This window comes from Gossypium raimondii, chromosome 11, assembly GCF_025698545.1.
Source record: "Gossypium raimondii isolate GPD5lz chromosome 11, ASM2569854v1, whole genome shotgun sequence".
NCBI lineage: Eukaryota > Viridiplantae > Streptophyta > Magnoliopsida > Malvales > Malvaceae > Gossypium > Gossypium raimondii.
Window position 1 is genome coordinate 62,515,886 of NC_068575.1, and position 23,636 is coordinate 62,539,521.

General features: G+C 32.5%; 1 protein-coding gene across 1 annotated transcript; it reads left to right on the plus strand.

Annotated features, from left to right (window-relative positions):
- The first annotated feature begins 15,088 nt into the window (after positions 1-15,088).
- Positions 15,089-16,974, plus strand: LOC105801753 (carnosic acid synthase). The gene is made up of 2 exons (XM_012633020.2): positions 15,089-16,069; positions 16,143-16,974. The coding sequence occupies exons 1-2, from the start codon at positions 15,089-15,091 to the stop codon at positions 16,761-16,763; spliced, it is 1,602 nt and encodes a 533-aa protein (XP_012488474.1). The 3' UTR covers positions 16,764-16,974.
- The last annotated feature ends 6,662 nt before the right edge of the window (positions 16,975-23,636 follow it).

A 23,636-nucleotide genomic window follows, 5' to 3' on the forward strand; every position in this document is an offset into this window, starting at 1 on the left:
CAGCATCTAGCTGTTGTACAATATTGACTCTATTCACATATATATTTATGTTTTGCTAATTTAAAACTGATTTTGTTATAAATATATACAATTAACACTTAATCTAAACTTATAAATTGTTTCATAATGTATATTCTTTAGAATTTTGTATTTCATGAATCAAAGAATTGTGTTTGTTTAAGTACATTCAAACTCACATTTTATGCATGTTATAATAATTATGGTATCAATTGAATTAACACTCAATTAGCATACATATATTGTAAAATTTTAATGCACAATATATCATGCACGCACATTAATTATTCCTCTATTCCTAAATGTATCATAGAAGCTTTTGTACTAAAAAAGGATAAATTAGTTCTTATAAGTTGAATCAAAGAGTAAATGAGTCTTTTGTTAAAAATTGCATCCATTTCTATTATTGAGAACTGGTTCTTGTACCAACATAAGGTACACATAACATGCTATATGTAATTGTCTAGTTATTCTGTTAATCACACTAATTTTTAACAGTAAGAATTGATGAATATTTTAACTAAACTAACTACTTTTGCCTCTCTATATTCAATATTCTAAAAATCTTTCTACATAATCTCACCTTAAACGACATCACCTAAAAGAGAAATTGCTTTAGCTATACTAAGGGTGAGTTTGGATGGGTGGTGCTTTTACCTGTGGTTAGTGTAAAAACAGCGGTGACAGTGAGATTAGATACTGTAGTGATACTGTAACGTGAGATAAAAAGTAGACTAAACGCACCGCACCCAATCGCCCATCCAAACCCACTATAAGACACAATAGACAAGACTAAAAAGGAATTTATTAGGAAAAAAATCTTGAAATATCACTTTATCGAATTGAATCCAGCTAGTACCTCATTTGTTTAATTAAAAAAACATTTTTTTTTTGGTTAAATCACATGACATGAAGCTATCGCTATATAAAGTTTTGAAGTGGAAATTGTGTGCTAAAAAAGAGTTTCCTTTTAAAAAAATTGTAAAAGCTTTATTTTATTGAACCATGCGTGCTAATGTGGAGTCACGCCATGCCATGGGCAGCAGCATGCTGGCTAAGGCCGAGCTCCCCGTGCTGCCACACGGTCCGGCTGTCGCTCAACATTAAATCATGAATGAATATATAAAAGGCTTAGACCGAGGACCTGTTGTTATGGTGTGTGACTGTGAATGTGATGCCATCAGCATCATCCATATACATGAAGCGTGGCTCATGATTCCACTTAACCCATATAATTAATGCATCATTTAATGGAGACATTGCTCTGAAAGGTAAGGTTTTAATCGATGTCTTAAGCCAATTAATAGCATGCACGAGATTAATTAATAACCAAGTTGGGTCATTGAGATTGTTAAAGGATAATTTTTTATGGAAGTTATAATAACATCAACAGTTTTAATCATAGTTAAATATTATTTTATATTAGGAGAGTTGTAATGCAGAAAAAAATTAATCCATAAATTCGAATTTGAATAATCAAAGGATTTAAAGCCGTATATTATAACTGTGGGCACAATGCATTACTAAAAATATTCCGAAAGGGAAATAACCTACTTTGCAAAAATTTAGGTAAGAAGAAACAAAGAATAATAATGTACAACTCTTGAAGCATATAGTGCCCGATTCTTGTCCAATAATTTTAAAGATGGTGTGGAAAGAGAGATTGAAAGGGATTGCACTACAATTGTTGCATCTTTTCTCATTCATTTTTATCCATGCTCACCCAAACTAAATTTTCATGCGCACAAACCCAGGAATCTCAACAATTATTTAAATGATAGGAGATAAGTCTTTAGTTCTAAATTTATAATTACCTAACATGGAAGATTTCCATATCAATGGACTCACCCAACCGGTGGAGTGGATCCAGGACCGACATGAAGACTTTCTTAATTGGAAGCAAATGAAAGGCTCTGTTTGGCTTCTTGTTTATGTGGACCAAATTAGAGGTGTGCATTTACTAAGATCCCACTATCAAATAAAATAAAGAGGAAAAATATTATGAAAAAAGAAAAAGCAAAAATAGAAAAAGGTTTTAGAGTAATAATAATATTGGGTAATGAAAAAAAACAAAGGCTTCTTATTGATCAGAAATGAAGGAGCACTGTTCCACTTTTGCTCAACATTCCTTAAAGAAAATGGTCCCATTGCCCTACAAATTTACCAACAATCTCTTTACATTAAGATGATGTTTTCTTTCTCTCTTTATTTTTTAGAATCAATGTATCTTCCATCTCTGTTCATGAAAATTAGTTTTTTTTTTCTAGATTTGTAGTTTAACAACGTTTTTCAAACAAGCATGAATTTAGAAAACTTTTAAGAGGGGTGAGAATTAAATTATAAATTTTTGAGAGGTTAAAATATAATTTTTATCATATATTAATTTATAATTTCCTTATTTTTTAAAAGGACTAAACATTTTTTTTAAGAGAACCAAAATACAAGTTTATGGTTTATAAATTTATAAGGAGAAAAATTAGAATTGCCCATTTTGAGGGCTTGACTGCCTACTTTACATTCATCCATGTATCCAAAGTCCTCACCAATGTTGTTGGAGCTGAATTGCACCGTGAACTGATGAGTGTACCGATTTGGACTAAAATATTAAATCAAGGTTTTGAGCAAAGCACTTACCTCCATTGAACCAAGAATTGGAACTAGCTAAGTTGGTAAAAAAACGATTGAACTGAACTTTTTTTTACTTTTTAGACTCAATTATTTGCTAAAATCTGATCTAAACCAATAAAACTCAAAAAAAAAAAAACCCAAATAAAAAAAACACTCTAAAAAAGTTAAATATATTAAAATTGTTATTTATTTATATTTATATTTATTTAGATTTTTATTGACTTTTTCTTTTCTTTTTTTAAATTTGGACAGTTGAATTGATGGTTCAACTAATTGAACAAATTGGATCAAGATTAGTGGTCTAACTAGTTCAATTATTGGTTCCTTTTTAAAAATATTGGTTCTACTCTTATAATATACCATGCCATTACTTCCAACACTTGTTTATTTCCAACGATTTTGAACTAGATTGATCGGTCGGATTGGTTGAGGTACTAATTGGACCAAGAATCGATTGAAATATCGATCAAGAGAATGATATTGAATTGGTTGGACTAGGAACCAATACAATTTGGTTGAACTTAATTTTTTTTTATTTTTAAAATTGATTAGAGCGATTAAACCGATGAACTGATGACATGAATGATTCAAATTCTAGGGTTTTGGTATGGATTGCCTTTGCTTTGGTTTCGCCTTAATCAATGAACTATGTGCACGTGTGTAATTATGATTGTAGGTACGTGGTAGACCTAATTATTCACCCACACGCACGTGCATGCGCCCATCTACCATCATGCTAATTTGGTAACCTAATGATGCAGTAAAATAATAGTAATAACATTAAAAAAAAGGTAGGTTATTCCAACCCTAAATTTGGTTCCATATTTCTTCTTAAAAGTAATTACTAATTATTACAAATCAATAAAAAGATGCAGTAAAATTTAAATACAGAAAATTATCATAATATTGTACAGAGACGGATTTAGGGCTGGCAGGGGCCCCGACCCCCCTAAAATGGAAAATTGTTGTTTCGAACTTTTAGAAAATTTTAAAATTTTAAATTAGTAAAGATAAAACTACACTTTAGCTCCCTTAAAATTATGAAAATTTAATTTAATCCTTTAAGAATTATAAATATATAGACTATCAAAATTTAAAATTTTATTTCGGCCCTTAAAAGAATTTTTAATTTCGCTCGTGATATTGTAGATATAATGTAATGTGTTTAGTTATGAGTGGTTAAAACAACTTAATTTAAGGTATCATAGTCATCATGTGATATATATATATATATATATGCATATGTTTCCTGTTACATAATTATTTCAGATTCTCTAAGGAAGACAACCTTTAATTATTACATCATGTCCTCGTGAATTCAAAATGAAATATACTTTTGGGGGCATTAATTAACCCAAAAATGATGTCTTTTTTTTAATCTCATTAATACATTCTTTTTATATGTTGGACTGTCCAATTAGTATTACCTTTTGTTTATGGAATGGATTTGAATCAAGAGACACCATTTTTGGATTTTTTATAGTATCATGATTTTCTAGCAAATGTTATTGGCACAATGATTGTAGCTAAGACACGACATAGACATGAAAATAAAATAAAGAATGTATAAATAATTTGAAATTTATATAAATATGATTATGATATTACATGATAAAGCATAAAAGTTAGATATGTTAAATTAAAAATGATTACAAACAAAACATAAAACTTGTGTAGATAATCGACCCAAATCTGTGGCTCAACATTTTTAGTATAATCCTTTTATAAAATATGCAAATACGATATTGGGGCAAATTAGAAAGTGAAATGCACAAATTGGACCCCATTAAAGTATATGGAAGGTAATTGGGTCATCTTGGCCTGCAAATATTGGATCATACGGCCGTAACGAGCATATGATATGGACCATAAGGCTTCATTTTATTTTAACTTTATAAACAAAAACAATAAATTTTACAGAAATTATTTTATTTTTTAATTTTTAATTTTATTAATTGATCTTAAAATGCAAATTAATGACCTATAAATTTATAAGTTTTATTAACAATTAATTTTAGGCATAATAATAAATTTATTTTGTTAATGTTTATTTTTGTGTCACTTTAGTTTTATTTTTTTATTTCAACATTTAATCTTTCAAATTTAATTAAAATATTGTATTTTTAACGAAAAGATTATTGGATCATTAACAATTTAATGACATTGACTTAATAACCCATGTGACAATATATGTGTAGTTGATACAAGTACCAAATTAGAAAAGTCTTTGTTATATGTAATATTATATATTGAAATGAAAATGAAGTAAAAACAACGTTTTCCAATCCCTTATCCCATGACTTTTTCTCACCTTATTCCCAAGGTGCAAGGTCCTCACTCCTCACCACTAGTCTTAATGGCATAATTATAATTTTAGTGCCGCCTAAGTGTAAATTGTTCAATTTAATTATTTTTAGTTTTGGTTTAAATGGAACAATTTTAATTTTGGCCCTTCTAAAAAATTTAAAATTCAATTTAAGTTATTTTAATTTTTTTTTACCTTTGGCCCCTCCAATTCTTTTAATTTTTTCTCCAAAAATGTTATTGGCATCGAAATTGGTGGTGACGCAAGCTTTCGTCCCTACAAATTGAAAAATTAAGTTCCGTTGATATAAAAAGTAATTTGCAATTTCCGTCGAAGAAAAGTCTCCACTCAAAATCTGATTTAACCTTTTTTTTGGTTAATAATACAAAAGTTTTTCTGACAAAATGTAATTCATCTCTAAAACTAAAAGAATCTTTTCTTGACTTTTGAGTAAAAAAAATATCTAAGTTGGCTGTGACAGTAGAACTATTCAAAGATTGGGTTACTCGTTTAAATTTGAAAGTTCTTTCGAAATTGGAGAAGATTTAAGTAAAAATATTAAGATTTAAAAATGGATTTGGATAAAATTTAGGCTGTTTAAAATATGAATTAAGTTTAGATTCTAATATTCAAAGCTCGGCTCGTTTTCAAGTTTATGATATATATATATATATATATTCAAATATGAAAATATATATTAAGTCATAGATTTAATAAAAGGAAAAACAAATATAATGGTAGTAAACTAAAATTGTAATTAAACAAAAGTTATAGTATGAGGAGATTTGAGCAAAATTTAAAGTTTATAGTTTGAATAGAATCGAGATGATATTTGATGTATGAACATCTCGGTAGAGAGGAAGGAAATGAATTGATTTGCGGGCTTATGATTCATACTGCAATATCTTTTGATTATTATCATTATCACAATTTGCATGTGTTGGTTGAAGGTTGGATACATACAGAATTGCCCTTATTTTAGTCAAACTTTATAATAAATCTTATTAAATAATTCTGTCTAACATATTTCTGTGATACGTGTTTTTTTCTTAATATATAAGAAATTTAAAAAATGAGAATATTTGTTAGTAATATATATGTGCAATTTGAAGGTGGATATTAGTACGATTCTCTTCATTTTATTCTTTGAATATTTTTCTTTCGTACCATAAATTCACGATAATAACCTTAAATTCTTCTTACATATCATTGTATCACTTTTGTTCCTTTTTTAGGGTAGGAAAAAATCAAAAGTTTAAGGCCGACTACAAGAAAATCTTCCAAGTTGTCTTTGATTTCCCTCAAATGGTGTTCCACCATCTCCTCTCATTTTTATCAACCTACGAAAAGTCTTGTATGAATCATTCTTAGTCTCGTGCTATTATAAATGGAAATATAACAAAATTACATATAAACTTTGATACAATTTGTAATGTTATACATCAAATTTAATTTGGAGCATTTGTATACATCAAATTTTAATTTTGATTCAATTTTCACATTTTACTAACCCCGTTATCTATGTGCTACAATTTTCCGTTAAATCATGTTAGAGTATAAGAATACATTAGTTTGTTAATAATTTGTTATACAGACTGGCATATTGTTAGTAGAGTGGTTAGCAGCAGTTAGTCACTCCCAAGTATATAAATTCTATTCTTGTACTGATCCAGGCAAGTTAATAATACGAATGTACAGTGCATTCTTTCTATATCCAAATTGTTCTCTATTATTCATCTAAATACAATTACTAATATGGTATCAGTTGCCTGATTTCCTGGAGGTCAATCTAGTTACTGATCCATGCCAATCCCACTAATTCTATCACTGCTGACCGTGGCAGTCCATCACTCTCTGGATATCGGTTGGTTCAGGCATTTCCTCGTCATGATACGGTAAAGTTAGATGAAGGAAATTTTGTGCAATGGCAACATCATATCCGATTAATAATTGAAGGGTATGAACTGCTAGGTTTTTTAGAAGGGACGTTACCTACTCCGTCTCGATTTGTCTCTTCTCTAGATAGAGTTTGGGCTTTGAATCTCGATGCTTCTTTGTTTGTTCAGCAAGATAAGCTTCTTGCTTCTTGGTTACTTTCCACGATTAGTCCTTCTTTATTATCTTGTTTTACAGTTGCCAAATCAGCATGTGAGGTTTGGAACATTACGAATCACCTCTTCGCCGCTGCCACTAGAGCCAAGCTTTCGCGTATAAAACATGAACTCCACTCGATCAAGAAATGTGTGATGTCTATCAAAGAATATGTTACTAAAATACATAATACCTGCGTGTTACTTGAGGCGTCTAGATTTATGGTGCCGAAGGTAGAGAAGGTGGAAATTATCCTTGCTGGCCTTTCGTCATATTATGATGTCGTTCTACCCTTGGTATCATTCTCGTCTAACATTCTTTCATTACAGAAGCTGATTGATGTGCTTTTAGGGTTTGAAAGTTGTTAAACTCGCACGGTGAACGACGTACCTTTTTATGCACATTTGGTAAAGGCCACTCCAATGACACCAATGGAGGACTCCATGTGTGGTGGCCGTCCTCCTTCTACTGCTCGTGGGTGCAGTTCTCATTTGCTCTGACCATGACGCCTGCATCTTCTGTTTGTGCTGGTCAAGGGTCGCGCGAAGGCGTTTTGGTGAGCCTAGCTGGTGTCTGTCGACTCGCGGTGGTCCAGACCCATTCGGTGTGCCTAGGCCATATGCTGGTTCTTCGGTGGCAACTCCAACGCATTTTTTTTATGGTTCTTTGTGGGGCAGATGGCCACACTTGCAAAATAATTTCCTCCATGTTTCCACTCAGCCGAATGCTAGGGTTTCTAGCCCTTTTGTCTCTAATTGTGATAATGGGACAGGCCATGTGTTTGGACCCGCTACTGGATCAGGCCCACATTATGACCACATTGGTGGTTCTTCCTTGCCGCAAGACTTGGGTCAGCAAGTTGGGCCAAATGATGTTGGTGCTTTAGGCCGATTGCTTCAGGCTAAGATTTTGGGTCGTATGATCATGGTAGGCCAGCCAGTGCATCCGCTAGTCTTGGACAGGGCGTTGGGCCAAATGCTAATTTTGTTGGACTTGAGACCAATAGTAATGTTTTAGTCCCAAATAATGGGACATGTGTGCCGTGGTGAACAAAACTGAGGGCGTGTGTTTATGATTTTGATTCCTTGCCGTGCGTTGGGTTGCCTCATATTCCTGATGTTCATATCTGCCGCTGCTCCTTCTGTCCACAATACTGGGCTCCAGACTCGCAATGATGGTGACGATGTTTTCGCATTATGGCACCACAGACTTGGTCATTCGTCTGCCTCGATTGTTAAACTTGTTCTCAATAAGTGTCAAGTTGTTTCAGATAAATATGCCTTGATAATATTTGTATTGCATGTCAAAAGGGAAAGTATCCTGAAATACTTTTTTTAAGTTCTTCTACTGAATATATGAATTTTTTTAATTTGGTTGTCTCTGACTTATGGAGACTGACGTCAGTTGTATGTGGTAATAATCTGTATTATGTTTCATTTATCGACATGAATAGCCGCTTTACTTGGGTTTGTCTCATTCATAGTAAATCTCAGCAGTTGAGTGCTTTCTTCAGTTTCAAAAAATGGTCAAAACTCAGTTTGGGAAAAATATTAAAAGATTTCAAAGTGATTGGGGTGGCGAGTATCATGCATTCACATCAGTTCTGGTTAGTCTTGGGATACTTTATCGCCTATCCTGCCCACATACATCTGAGCAGAACGTCATTGCTGAGTGGAAACATACATACATTGTTGAGACCAATCTTACACTCTTAGCCCAATCCAGCCTATAGATTACTGGGGTTATGCTTTTTATAGTGCCGTTCATATCATAAATCGTCTACCTACTCCAGTCTTGAAAGGTCAGTCTCCCTATCAGGTTTTTCATGGTAGTAAACCTACATATGATCATTTTAGGGTGTTTGGGTACTGTTGTTTTCTCTATCTACGTCCTTTTATGCGTCACAAGTTAGATTTTCGTTTTCAGTCATATACGTTTTTAGGGTATAGTTCGCAACATAAAGGCTATCACTGTCTCACGCTAGATGGTAATGTAATTGTCTCCCATCATGTTGTTTTTTATGAATGTCGGTTCTTATTTTCTTCACCTATTACGGACATTGTTCAATCTAGTCCATATGTTTCCACATGTTCCTCTTGTCCAGCCTGCTTCTTTTCACCCTCCTGCATCGATCGAAAGATCCGCTACTGTTTCGTCTTCTCCTCCTAACTGTAGTTTTATACAGTCTATATTGGATGGTTCGTCGGCCGAGTTAGGGTCTGCACTTGAGGTGCTTTGGGCCTTAACCTCGTGGGATGAGGGTGGCCCGTCTACTCTAAGCATAGTTCCTTTGGCTCCTCTATCTGTTCTTCTGGGGAATACTCATACTATGATTACTAGATCTGTTTGTTGAAGCTGTTGACTATGAGCCACGCACGATTGAGGAAGTGTTCGCTGATCAGGAGTGGAGACTAGCAGTCTAAGCTGAGTTTGATACTCTAATGGCTAACTCCAATTAGGAACTTATTTCACTCCCTCAAGGTTAGAAAGTGATTGGGTGTAAGTGGCTCTTCAAAGTAAAAAAAAATCCTGATGGGACTGTTGCTCGATGTAAGGATCGATTGGTGGTAAAAGGGTGTTCATAGGTTTTCGAGTGTGACTTCAAGGAGACATTTAGTCTAGTGGTCAAACCAGCTACTATTCGAACAATATTGTCGGTTGCTGTCTCTCGTGGTTGGAAACTTCGTCAAGTCAATGTCAACAATGCTTTTTTAAATAGTGATCTCACCGACGAAGTGTTCATGCAACAGCCTCTAGGTTATGTTCAGTCTGGTCTGGTTGGTGAGCACTTGGTGTGTCAGACTCGTCTGACAAAAGGTATTATACCGGTTGCAACAAGCTCCGCACGCCTGGTTTGATAAATTGAAACGTTTTCTTATTTCTACTGATTTTTTCGTGTCCAAATCCGATGCATCTCTATTTGTTCGAGTAACAACCGAGTCCGTCATTTATGTTTTGGTCTATGTAGATGATATTATTGTTGTGGAAAGTACGGTTGACAGTATAAATAATTTTATTCAGCAATTACATAACGAGCTTTCTCTTAAGGACATGGGAGACCTTCACTATTTCTTAGGCATTGAAGTCACTCGGTCTTCCACTAGAAGTCTCTACTTATGCCAGCGCAAGTACATCAAGGGTCTACTTGACAAAAGTTCCTTGACTAATGCAAAGAGTGTTCACACACTGATAATTAGTTCGTCTGCATTGTCTAAAGATGAGGAAGATCGTCTTGTTGATCCTACAGAATATTAAAGCCTTGTCGATGCACTTCAATATGTGGCCTTAACCAGGCCTGATATTGCCTATGCCGTGAATTGTGTATGTCAATTCATGCATGCACCTACTACAATTCACTTGGTTGCCTTAAAAAAAATCTTGAGGTATTTACATGGTACTATTGATCATGGGCTAATTTTTAGTCCATCCGACAGAATGTCTTTAGTTGGTTATGCTAATGCCAGCTGGGGATTAGATTTTGATGATTGTCGATCTATGACAGGATATTGTGTGTATTTTGGTAATACGCCTATTTCATGGTGTTTTAAAAAACAACAAGTTGTTTCTCAATCAACTGCTGAGGTTGAATATCGGATTCTAGCTGTAGCTACCAGTGATATTACATGGTTAGTCTCTCTACTAACGGAATTACAAATACATTCTGCCGATCCACCTGCTGTTTGGTGTAACAATTCTAGTGCAGTAGCAGTTGCTGCCAATTTGGTCTTACACACATGTTGAGCTTGATCTATTTTTTGTTTGCGAAAGGTGGTTGATGGTTCGCTCGTTGTAGGTGAGGTACCAGCCTGTGACCAGGTTGCTGACATTCTCATAAAGCCCTTATCTGTCTCTATTTTTAATCGATTTCGTAGTTTGCTTCAAGTCTTACCTATTGAGAAGCTGGGTGAATCTTAGAGTATAAGAATATGTTAGTTTGTTAATAATCTGTTTTATAGACTGGCATATTGTTAGTAGAGTGGTTAGCAGCAGTTAGTCACTCCCAAGTATATAAATTCTATTCTTGTACTGATTCAGGCAAGTTAATAATACTAGAATATTTAGTGCATTCTTTTTATATCCAAATTGTTCTCTATTATTCATCTAAATACAGTTACTAGCAAATCATGTGTAAATTATTGGCATGATATTTTATTAAATTAAAAAATTTAAATTATTTTCACCTAGGTTAAAAAAAGATTTCCTATGAAAATGAAGATCTAAGTGGAAATATTTAAATATGTTTATTTGTTCTTTGAACCTAATAAAATGTCATGATTTAACGAAAATGTGTGCCACATAGATAACATGGTTAGTGAAATATGAAAAGAGAACCAAAATTACAGTTTGATATATAGAAATGCATCACATTAAAGTTGATGTATAACATTGTACATTGTACCTAAGTTCATGTATAATTTTAGTATTTATCCGTATTATAAATTTTGTTCATATTCTCTAATTGATCATTTAGGCATTATACTTTTCAAATGTTAAAATTTTAGTCTCTAAGTGACACAATAATTGTTAAACTCATTAACTAAAATAATATTACTTTTTGTGAGTATTATGTGGAAATAGTAAATTGAAATATTAGAGTTTAATACAATTGTGGATTGTTTTCCTTAAATTAAGTTGTTGGAGATAGACTTAGACTTTTATGATGTTATTCATGTTGACATATTGTGTTTTAAGTTGAATGGTCACTCTAATTGTGTTTTTAATGTTGACTAATTTACTGTTGTGTACTAAATGTAATGACAAACGAACATAAAGTTATTATATACGTCTATTAAATAAATTATCTCTAATCTTTCTTAAGACTAAAAGGTAGATGTCACTCTCTAAATTTTAAGAGAGACTTTCAATACACTAAGTCTAGCACATGGGCAAAAAAAAAAATTAAAAATCTTATTTAACTAATAATTTTTCTAAAGAAATCTTGATTATTGATATAATTGTGATATTGAATCATGTATTTGAAAAGATTGTCCAAAACTTGAATAATAAAATAAGATGCTGAAAAAAAGCATGCAGACCCATGCGTAGAGGCTACAGTCTTTAGTAATTTTAGCAGCCTTTGTTTACTAACATAGTATTCGTACGTATAACCATATTTATACTTGAAAATTAATAAAAAGAAAAGTTGAGCGCGACATAGTATCACTGTGGATAGTTTGAATGAAACCATTGACTGGTATGCATTAAATTTGATTCAACTTTTATAATGTCATGCTGAATTTTTGTGGCTTAAGTTGAATGGCGGTTACTATAATTGTGATATTTTTCTTGACTAATTTGTTGTTATTGACTGTTTACTTTTCCTCCACTTCATTTGATGACATATACAAATTAATTGTATTGTTTAAATCAATTGAACCTTTTCATTGTTGTGATCACAACCTTTCATTACAATTGTTTCATCGGAATTCATTTTCACTATTTTAATGTGACAAATTAGAGAATAAAGTATGTTGGTGCAAGTAAAAAGATATGAAGTAAAAAATAAGGTTAATAAACTTTAGAATGCCAGTGATTTGATTTATCATGTCTGCAACAATTTTTTGAATACTAATTTTGTTTTATAAAAGTTATTCCTTAATTGTTGTAGTTTTACTTCTTGTAATTTTTATAATCGATATTAAGGATTTTTCTATTACTTTTTACATTAACATTAAAAAGTGATTTATTTTCTTTAATTTATTTATTCTATATTTACATTAATTTACTTAAAAAATAAGCTTGGTGTAACAGCCCGCCCGACGGAGACTTAATATCACGTTATTGTTTGGCGTATAAGTTGGTTAAGTCAAGAGTAGAATTGAGTAAGTAAAGTATTTATTTTGGCGGAGTAGTATACTCTATGGGATTCGCCAACTGGCGAACTCTATGTATCTGCAAACTCTAGGGTTTGGCAGAATCTTCTGTTAAGTATTCACCCACCCCAGATGTTTTGGGAGAACTTGTTAAGTTCACAATTTGATCCATTAATAACTGGCCTTTTTGATTCTTTTGAACAACTCGATGAATTTAGTACATCTTTTTAAGAGGACCCAATGACCATAGATCAAACCTATCCAATTTTTACAGTGCGATGGTTGGTTGTTCACGGACTAGCTGTACCTACTGTTTCTTTTTTGGGGTCAATATCAGCAATGCAATTCATCCAATGATAAACCTAATTCGAATTAATTATAGAGCTATGACACAATCAAACCCGAACGAACAAAATGTTGAATTGAAAAGTACCAGTCTCTACTGGGGGTTATTACTCATTTTTGTACTTGCTGTTTTATTTTCCAATTATTTCTTCAATTAAGAAAAAAAAAAGTAGTAGAATACTAAATAATAGTAGGAATTCTCTAGTTTTATTTCTATATTTAGTGCATATTATGATGACTTAGTTAGTCATTTTGGGGTTTGTTTGATTCCTTGTTAGAACTGAACTAGAATACTATAAAGGATTGGACTTAAAACTTGTTAAGTGCATTTAATGACAGGAATCAATGGTGCTAGTGAAATTATCTGATTTTCCCACTAAACCTTGTCTACGTTGCATGAGTATATAAACTTTAGTGTAGAGAGCTTCATTGAAGAGGGTTCGCAGAGTCTAGCTAACACCTACGTTTGTACCAGTTTACTGGTAATTTCTGGTACACCCTTAGGTTATGATTGAAGAAATTCACGTGTTTATTGTATTGCATGCTTAGACCTTAGAACTATTTGTGAGGAAGGAAATTTCTTGATTCTGGGTTATTTGATACTGAGTCTTGCATGCATGCATGCTCGTCCAATGGCCTTATCATAAGTGTGTTACCCTTATAAAATATCTTTAATCTCTTTGGTTCTCCCAATATGAACCTATTTTTAAAAAAAGCAATTAAACCTTTTTTTTACACATAATTGGATATTTGAACAGTTAAAATACATATAAAAACCCCTAAATATGCATAAAAAAATTTGAAGGTTTGAACTGGTTTAATTTAACTCAAAAACTCGTTTCCTTGGCCAAACCCAATTTTTAAACGACTCTAAATATGATGTTTTTTAATTTGTCATGAATGAAATTTCATTTTGATAGAGCCTAATCTTCAAACATAACTTTCAACAATTTGATAATGACATGCACATTATAAGTAAGGAATTAAAGTTAGTCGAATGAAGAAAGAAATCTAAAAAACTTAGATCCTAACCTTGATATCCCAAGTTTTAATAAAAATCTCTTTTAAATTTATTCTAATTAATTTATACACAATAACACTACAAAATCAGTAAATAAAACACAAAAGAAATCGTCTGCAAATTAGCTAACTCTTCAAAAACGAACAAGGGACAAAGTCTACAGACCCTTTTTTTTTTTTTTTGAACATAGGTCTAGAAGCCCTTGAAACCCTAATTTTTCAACATCTTATAGCAGTGTACAATGTGATTATATATATAATACTTTTTTTTGGTAGACAAATTGGACGGGAATTGGCTGAAGATCAAGGGGGATTTCAAATTTTTGTTTAAAGATAGTAAAAATGTAATTTTACTATTTTATAATTTTTAAAAGATTAAATTAAATTTTTATCATTTTTAATGGGATTAAAGTGTAATTTTAACTTTACTATTTTAAAATTTTAAAAAGTCTAAATTTTCATTTTTTTTATTTTAGGAAGACGAATCCCTGCCAGCGCCTTAGCTATGCCCATGCTAAAGAGGTTTAAGGATGCTATTATTTTAAATATAAAATATTTATTTTTATATAATAAAGATTTAAAATTAATTATAAATTAAATAAAAAATAGATTTCGAAGTAAAAGTTTTTTAACTTATATTCTCTATTAATCGTGCAATGCATCCGTTGTAAGTCTATATCCAACTTCTCAAATTTTCTTGGATCGGGTTTGGTATGGCAGAAGGAGAAAGTCAATATTAAATATTAATGAGGTTGTAGAAAACTAATTAATGTCAATTTAAATTGTATATTTTTTTATTATCTATACATGTAGTCGCTCTATATATATATCACTCCATTTTCCCTACATTTGATCATCGAAAACAAATATGTCTAACTTATACAATAACCTAGCAGTTCTTGGTTGCGAAGGCTGGTCATGGGGTTGCATCCATGCCCATGGATTTGCTCCTCTTATGGCGGCGGCGCTGGCAATTTTCTGCTGTGCATGGTGGTGGTGGTGGGTTATGAAAATTCAAAAAATAAATCCGCCTCTACCACCTGGTCCTCTAGGCTTGCCTATAATAGGAAATCTTCCCTTCATCCAACCCGAATTGCACCGTTACTTTTTAGACCTGTCTCGAATCTATGGTCCCATCTTCAAACTTCGCTTGGGGAGAATGATTGTAATAGGCATAAACTCAACTTCACTTGCCAACGAGGTCCTTAAAGACCAGGATGCCATCTTCGCTAACCGTGATAGTCCAGCAGCCGCCGTAGCCGGCACTTTTGGTGGTCTCGACATTGCATGGAGATCCAATGGCCCCGACTACAACCGACTGCGTAAGCTTGTTATGCGTGAAATCATGAGCAAACAAGGCTTAGATGCTTGCTACATGCTTCGTCGACGTGAGGTACGACGAATGGTGAAGGAGATTCACGAAAAAGTCGGTTCCATAGTTAACATTGATGAACAATTATCAGCAACTGCTCTACGAGTGATGATGAGTACGCTATGGGGTGATGATCCATCAAACTTGATTGGAGAGGAACGACAAAGCAAGGATTTGTTTGAGTTGAGGAAACGGTTGGATGAGTTTGTAAGAACATTTGCTGCACCGAATCTTTCTGATCTTTTCCCAGTTCTTGCCCCATTTGATATACAAGGAATTGAATCCAAAGCAAAGAATCTTTTGTCGTGGTTTTATGGGGTTTTTGAATCGGTGATAAATAACAGAATAAACATTGGAGATGATGGAAAAGAAAAGAAAAAAGTTAGCAAGGATTTTATGCAGCAACTGTTAGACCTACATCAGCGAGGAAATGATAAAAGCTCTTTATCCATCACCGAAGTGAAAGCTTTGCTCCTGGTAAGTAACTTTAATTAGTATCACAAAACTACCGATATTTCCATTTTACAATATTAATCTTCATATCTCATAGGATATGATGGTCGGAGGTACGGATACAATACCAACTACTGCAGAATGGGCAATGACCGAATTGTTACGTCATCCAGATAAAATGGCAAAACTCGTTGCGGAATTAGATATGGTGGTTGGAAACCAGACTGTGGTGGAAGAATGTCATATACCCAAACTGATCTATTTGGATGCTGTCATAAAGGAAACACTTCGTCTTCACCCGGTTGTTCCATTGCTATTGCCTCACGTGCCCAGTGAAACCTCCATTATTGGTGGATATACTATCCCTAAAGATTGCAGGGTTTTCATTAATGCATGGGCCATGCAAAGGGATCCTAAGTTGTGGGACGATCCTCTTCGGTTTCAGCCTGAGAGATTCTTGGAATCCGACATGAGCTATCGAGGCAACAATTTCAGGTATTTTCCATTTGGGTCAGGAAGAAGGATTTGTGTTGGGGTTTCAATGGCGGAGAAAATGGTGGCGCTGCTCGTGGGCTCTTTGGTGCACTCATTTCAATGGGGATTATTGGAGGGGACCAAGCCTGGTTTAGAAGACAAATTTGGGATTGTTTTGAAGAAAGCAGAATCCCTTGTTGCCATACCCATTGCACGACTTCCTAATTTAGAGCAATACCAATGAATGTGTTCGGTTTTACATACCCATAAACTAAATATGATATGCTATGTGACTATGTACGTGGGTGAAAAAAATGTAAGAGATAAATAAGATTTTGGTTCAAATAGTAAAGTTGAGCCATTAGACATTATATATGGTGTGTGTTAGATTTAAATTGTATCGCATGTAAAATGTTATATAAACATTTTTAAAAATAAAAATATTTTTACAATGATATTTGTTAGTTTTTTAACTTTTTAATTAGTTCATGAAATCATGGGCGGTTTGATTCAATTACTGAATGAATCAGTAGATGTATAAGATCTATTTTTATATATTTATTGAAGTATCAATTAAAGACTTAGTATGAATATGTTCTAAATGAAATATATATACTAGTGTTATGAGCCACGGATCAAAGCCTGTGACGAATGTACACGGAATGTTTCATAGAAGTTAATTGAATAAATGAGACTCATTTGATCCACTTAAACTTGCCCGATTCATGAAACTTATGCAAAAGTTAATCTACTTGCAGCCTTGATGGTCCAATGGTACGTTAGAGTTACTATAATTAATATTTATAGTTATAATAGCTACGGTTGTAGATAGGCTTAACACTAGATATGCCTTTTACAGTATCAAGATATTCTAGCAAATATTATTGTAAGCTGAAGTAATACAAGACGCAACATAATAAAAATCGTATGTACCTGAAATGAAAATAAAATAAAACAATATGAATATATAAATATTTTAAGTTTCATTATAAATATAAAATATTCTAAATACGATTATGTTACGACATGATAAAAGATTATAAATTGAACAGTATAGGCGGCTTGAAATTTCATCATTTTAATAGTCTTTATATTTATAATTTTTAAAATATTAAATCAAATTATAAAGGGCCTAAATTAAAAATCTAGCATTTTAGGGTCTCTTAGTGGCTTCGCCACTGGTACCATGTTGGCTTATAGTTTTCAAGTTCAAGTACCATTTAGGTTCGAAAAGAAAAAGTTCAGGTATCAAATAAATATAAATTGTTAAATTTAGATACATTTACATATATTAACCCTTCCTATGTGGTTGAAATGTAATTTTGTTTTTCAACCACAAAATACTCATGAAAAAATTATATTTAAATAGTAATTAAAAGGAGAGTAAATTATATTAGGCATTTTTAAGCATATACAAATTTTATTGTATCAATTTAACATTGATGAAGCATAATTAAAGAAAATAGGAATGCTGAACAATTGGAAAAATCATCACCATCAAATTTCAATTCAAAAAAGGTACAATCCTAAATTTCTTTTCTTTGACATGTCACTGTATTTACACAATGGGAGAAGAATTTTAATTGATTTGGTTGGGTTTCAACAAATCTTTGTATATTTTCTCTTAATATTGGGGTTGTATTGCGTATAATATCTGAATCATGGAAGGTAGGTAAAATGTGAGTAAATCCAGAGCAACGCCATGGATTAGTTTGGCGGCTCATCAACCGCAAAGGTCTTTCAACTTTTGATGATCACCAGATAGCTCAGCCTTTGGAAGAAAAATATAGTTTGGAAATTGATTTTTGCATTTTTTATTTTAAAAAATATTTAACGTTTTTGTCTCCTAACTCCTTATAAATAAAATGATTTTTAAATTAAAATTGGTTTTATTTGTGAAAACATGGGAGAATGAAAAAGCAAAAACTTGGTTTTAATCTCAACCTTACATCATTAATTCTTTTATTATGGATTATTATTTTAACTCTACATTAATATTTTGCTTTAAAAATCTTTAATTACGGAATAAAAATTTTACGCCAAATAATATATTTTTTAAAAATATTGGGTTGAAATGCAAATTTGGTTTTTCAACCACGTGGAAAATCTTGTACATTAAGAGCATGTTTGGTTGGGTGTATTGGATTAGCCAATACACCCCTAATCTGTGGCCCCACCGATTACTGTGTTTCGTTGGCTGTATTGCCCTAATACGGGCCTATTACGTTCCGCACGAATTCCCCGTTTTCCCTTATGCAGCGCCGATTTGTAATCCCTTCCAAAAGAAAGGATTACCTAATCGGTCCTCTTTTACCCTCCCAAGCCTCTCCCGATCTCCACCCACCCTCTCCCTCCCAGCATCGACAGAAGCTGCCAGCGAACCAAAGCTCCAGCCCGTCCCGACTTCCATCTTCGCATATTTCTCTGCTAAACAGTCTCAGATCTCCGGAGGCATTGAAGCGGCAAGCGAGTAATCTCCAGCTGGTCATCATTTCTCATTTTGGCATCTTTCCTCTCTGCATGCATTAGTGGGTGTTGTTGCAATTTTTTTTTTATAAATACGATTGCGATTGTTTCAGTTTCTTGGTAAATCGGCATAGGGTTTCTTGCTGGTTATGATTTTTTTTCATTATTTGTTTGCCTGCATTATTTGCTGGTTATGGTTTCGTTTCAACACTAACCGATTTCCCTTTTCTCATTACTGGTTCTTTGTTCTAACACTTCTTCATCGCAGTCGTCCCGATTTGCTCATTACAGGTTAGCTTTCCATTTGTATTCATGGTTTTGTTTTTATGTTTTCCCCGATTGCAGGTTTGTATTGCTGTAGCAGCTTTTGTTGTTTCTGTTTTGTATGGTTCTGTTTTGTATGTTTGTATTGCTCATCACAGCTTTTGTATGATATGAACTGAGGAATCATATTTGTATGATACATCCATTGACTTGTCTGGTGAGTGAAAGAATAGAAAACTTAAAAAATTTCCCTTTTTGAATCTGATTTGATTGGCTTGTTGGTCCTTTCTGTGGACCAAATATCGTAGTGGTACACTATTTGCATGTTAAGAAGGGCAAAGTTTTAGTGATTGGATGATGTATGGAAGATGGTTGGAGAATGGAAATAATATGAGCAATTGGATAGACTTCTGTGATTAGCAACAAAGGTCTCCTTTTCAACTACAGGATAACACTTTGAGAAAATTAATAAAGGTTTTATTGCAAGAGACATTCTACTCTAGGTCTATATATCTCTGTAAACCTCCTGGACTAAAAAGAAAAGGGGAGAAGGGGATTAGTTGGTTGGGGCTTTTCTTGTTCTATATGATATTAGATTCATGATATGTTCTATCTTGTTTTTCTCACATTTTGCACGATCTTTTAATCTAATTCATCTCGAGATTTATGGATGATGGGTCAAATGGTGGTGGCTTGTAAAAGTCTGCATTAGTTTTATTTACTTTGCCTTGATCCAAACGTATCTTTGCATCAAAAGTTCTGCATTAGTTGATGGCAAGGAAAAAATGCTGGTTGTTAGTTATTTATTTCCAAAACCGAAATTAAGCACAACCTAATTTAGGCAAAAGGAATGTTGGAAGTCTGGTGATGTTTTCTTTGGGCTCTTGGTAACCAATTTTTTGTAAACTAAGGCATCTTCAATGTAGTAGCTATTATCAGTTTCGTTTTGACTAGGTGGTCGAAGTTGGTTGATCTGGCTAAGTAGAATAGTGGCCTCTAACGCTAACTATGAGATAATTTCCTTCTTTGGGGATGAGACAACTATTCCACGAAGATTGATGCTGTACTTTGATAACGATGTATGCATAAGTTAAGTTGAAGGGATTGGAAGGAGTGAATTACAAGGTTGTCAAGATCATCGAAGATATCCAATCCATATGAGATATTTAGGATTAGTTTGGACCAAGTTAATTCATGACTAACACAAACCAAACTGAATTATGCTAGTGGATAAATCATTGGTTTTCTAAGAACTCATTGTTAATATATTCCAAGGTTCTTCATCCTAAGCATGGGTTATGAATCTTCTTAAAATAATTCCACCACTTTCGAACCACTCGTGTTGTCTGCTAATATGATGTTAAAGAAAGCTACTAATGTCTTGAATGTTGCTCTTTCTTTTAGATTTGTGGTTGCAAGCGATTCGTGTTTGCACTGTTGTTTAGGGGCTCTTGGGAGTGTCATATTGGGCATCCTTTGTCATGTCGTTTTTATTTCTATTTTTGTTTCTCTTGTTTCTCCTTATGTCCGACCTTGTTTCCATTCTTGTTTATTGATGGATATTTTCTTCCATAATGGTTGTTTCCTTTTCTGTGGTTTTCCTTGTTTCGAAAAGACCAGGTTCGTAGTCTGGAATTAGTGATTCACCTAGAGGAATTTCAGACTTCCCATCGTATTATTTCATCCTTCACCTCTTCTTCTTCTCACGGTCCCCATTCCTTATGCATTTGACTTGCTTTTCCTCGGATGATGTCCCCAAAAACAATAACGGGCCTTCATCGGCTCACGATGGATTTCTTAATGAGCTTCGTCACGTGCAATTCAAATGGCAATACCGACAACCGACTCTTGATAAAGTGTGATAATGGCGATGTGGACTTATGAAGAACTTCATGAACTTTGCACTCAAGTATGTATGTGTTCATTAGTTACGAAATCAAATGCTACTTATTTGGGCGATCGTGTTATTCGATGTAAAGCATGGTCCGCATTTGTTTATGTCATGGTCCTTGGACATGTAATTTAGATGAAAACGTTATGAAATCATCACTATATGATGTTATATTATTACTCGGAACTCTAATGTGGTGTTTTATTCTCTTTCCTTTTATGAGACAGTAGTAGGGAGGGTATTTTGTTGCTTGGACCAGTATGGATTTTGATGAATGCAAATCTCGTCTATAAATTTGAGTCATTGTTCTTTTAAGACGATCATTCATATTTGTGTTTTAGGGAGGAATGATCGCTAAAGTGAATCGAGTTGTATTGTTAATTCAAAACTTAAAGTCTGCGATGCCTTTTTACTCTTTTGTTCAACCTAAAGGTTTGACATGATGATGGGAATTGATATTTGCTTTTCTAACATCGCCTCAATTAAGCATCTAAAAGATTCATTTTTCAAATTGTAGAACAATTATGAATTGGAAAATTTTGTATGAGAGCATTATATTCAGACATGAATAATATATAAGAATATTAATTATTCTTATATAAGAATATCACAAGCAATAACAATCATTTATTATGATTTGAGTAAATTCATATAAGAATATTAATTATTAAGAATTTTATTAAATTATATATTTTAATTATAATATATTTAATAATAATTATGTTAATTTATATTTTATAGTATCATATATTATGATTTGAGTAAATTCATATAAGAATATTGATTATTAAGAATTTTATTAAATTATATCTTTTAATTATAATATATTTAATAATAATTATGTTAATTTATATTTTATAGTATCATATATTATGATTTGAGTAAATTCATATAAGAATATTGATTATTAAGAATTTTATTAAATTATATCTTTTAATTATAATATATTTAATAATAATTATGTTTAAATATGATTAAATTATTTATTATTGATATTAATAATCTTATTAAAATTTAAATAACAATAACAATAGTCATTTACCAAAACAAATTTATGCTAAGGGTATTCTAGTCATTTTAGTTTTTTCCATTATGCTATTACACCTCTATTCCATTCAACCAAACACAAGAATACTATTACGCCTCTATTCCATTACATTCAACCAAACAATTGATTTGCTATTACACATCTATTCCATTACACCTCTATTCCATTACGTCTCTATTCCAATACAGCAAACCAAACGTACTCTAAAAGTAAAAGTAGAAGCTGTTGGACAACCGGCATCTAACTACTGTACAATATTGACTCTATGAGTGTACGTTCACTGTTCTCTGCGGCACTCATTCAACCACACTACAATTACACACGGTTCAATTTACCAATTGGAGTTTTAAGAAGAGTTGAAACTCTCATTTTATCCCTTTATGTTACTTTATTTTAGTATTTATATAATTTTCATATTTCTAATTATAATTTTGATACAAAATATAAATTTAACTTAGATTTTATTATTTAATATAAATATATTTTTCATAATTCTATTTATAATATACATTTTAATTTAATATCTTTAATACTCATTTTTTATTTTCATCTTACTGCAATAGCTACGTTTATATTCAAACACATACCTTATTATGGTGTGTTTAGAGTTGTCTATGGGTCGAGTCGGACCCTAACAAAATTCTAGGCCCAATTGATAGGCTTGACCTAAAAATAGGTCTAAAATTTTGCCAAATCTTGACTCAAATAAAAATGTTAAAACCTTGGCCCGACCAGCCCGTATTAAATTTCTTTATATAAAAATGTTTTAAAAATATAATACATCAAAAACACTAAAAACATTAAAATAAATGTTTCCCAATAAATTGAAAACAAATTTTTAAAAAATCTTTATACTTAAATAGCAATAAAATATGTGCAATTTAACATTTTTTTAATATATGTATTCTTTTCTCCTTTTTCATTCATTCGGGAATCCTTTTTACAATGCTTTTCATTCCTTTTTTATAACCGAATGAAAAAACAAAATAATCATAAAAAAAACAAAAAATTCCTTCCGTTATTCGCCTGCTGTATGCTGGTTTATTTGCTGTTTGGATCCACTTTTTTCGCAGGTACGAAGGCCGTGGAGGCGAACGTGGGGGTGACGTGCGCTGGGGCGTGGCAGATGCCTAAAGACCTAGGTGCGGCGCACCTAGAGTTTTTTGTTAGAAAATTTTAGTTTGTGGGCTGCTATTATTTTGGGCTTAGGGTTAATTTGGGTTTTTGGCTGTTTGGGCCTATAGTAAATGGACTGAACTACTAACTTTTATTTTTGTTTTTGTTTTTGTTGTTTTTTTGGGTTTATTTTCTGTTTGGTTTCTTAGCGGGCCGGGAAAATTTGGGCCTCTACATATATATATCTTTTAAATTTTCATATATATCTATATATTCTTTAAAACTGTTTGTACTTATTTTTTATATATAATATTATTTATTTTAAAATGTTT

What these genes read in the sequence shown, in the direction of transcription:
- LOC105801753 (XM_012633020.2), top strand. Translation starts at nt 15,089, where the DNA reads ATGTCTAACTTATACAATAACCTAGCAGTTCTTGGTTGCGAAGGCTGG. An exon ending in AAGTGAAAGCTTTGCTCCTG is followed by an intron (nt 16,070 to 16,142) that starts GTAAGTAACTTT and finishes CATATCTCATAG; the next exon opens with GATATGATGGTCGGAGGTAC.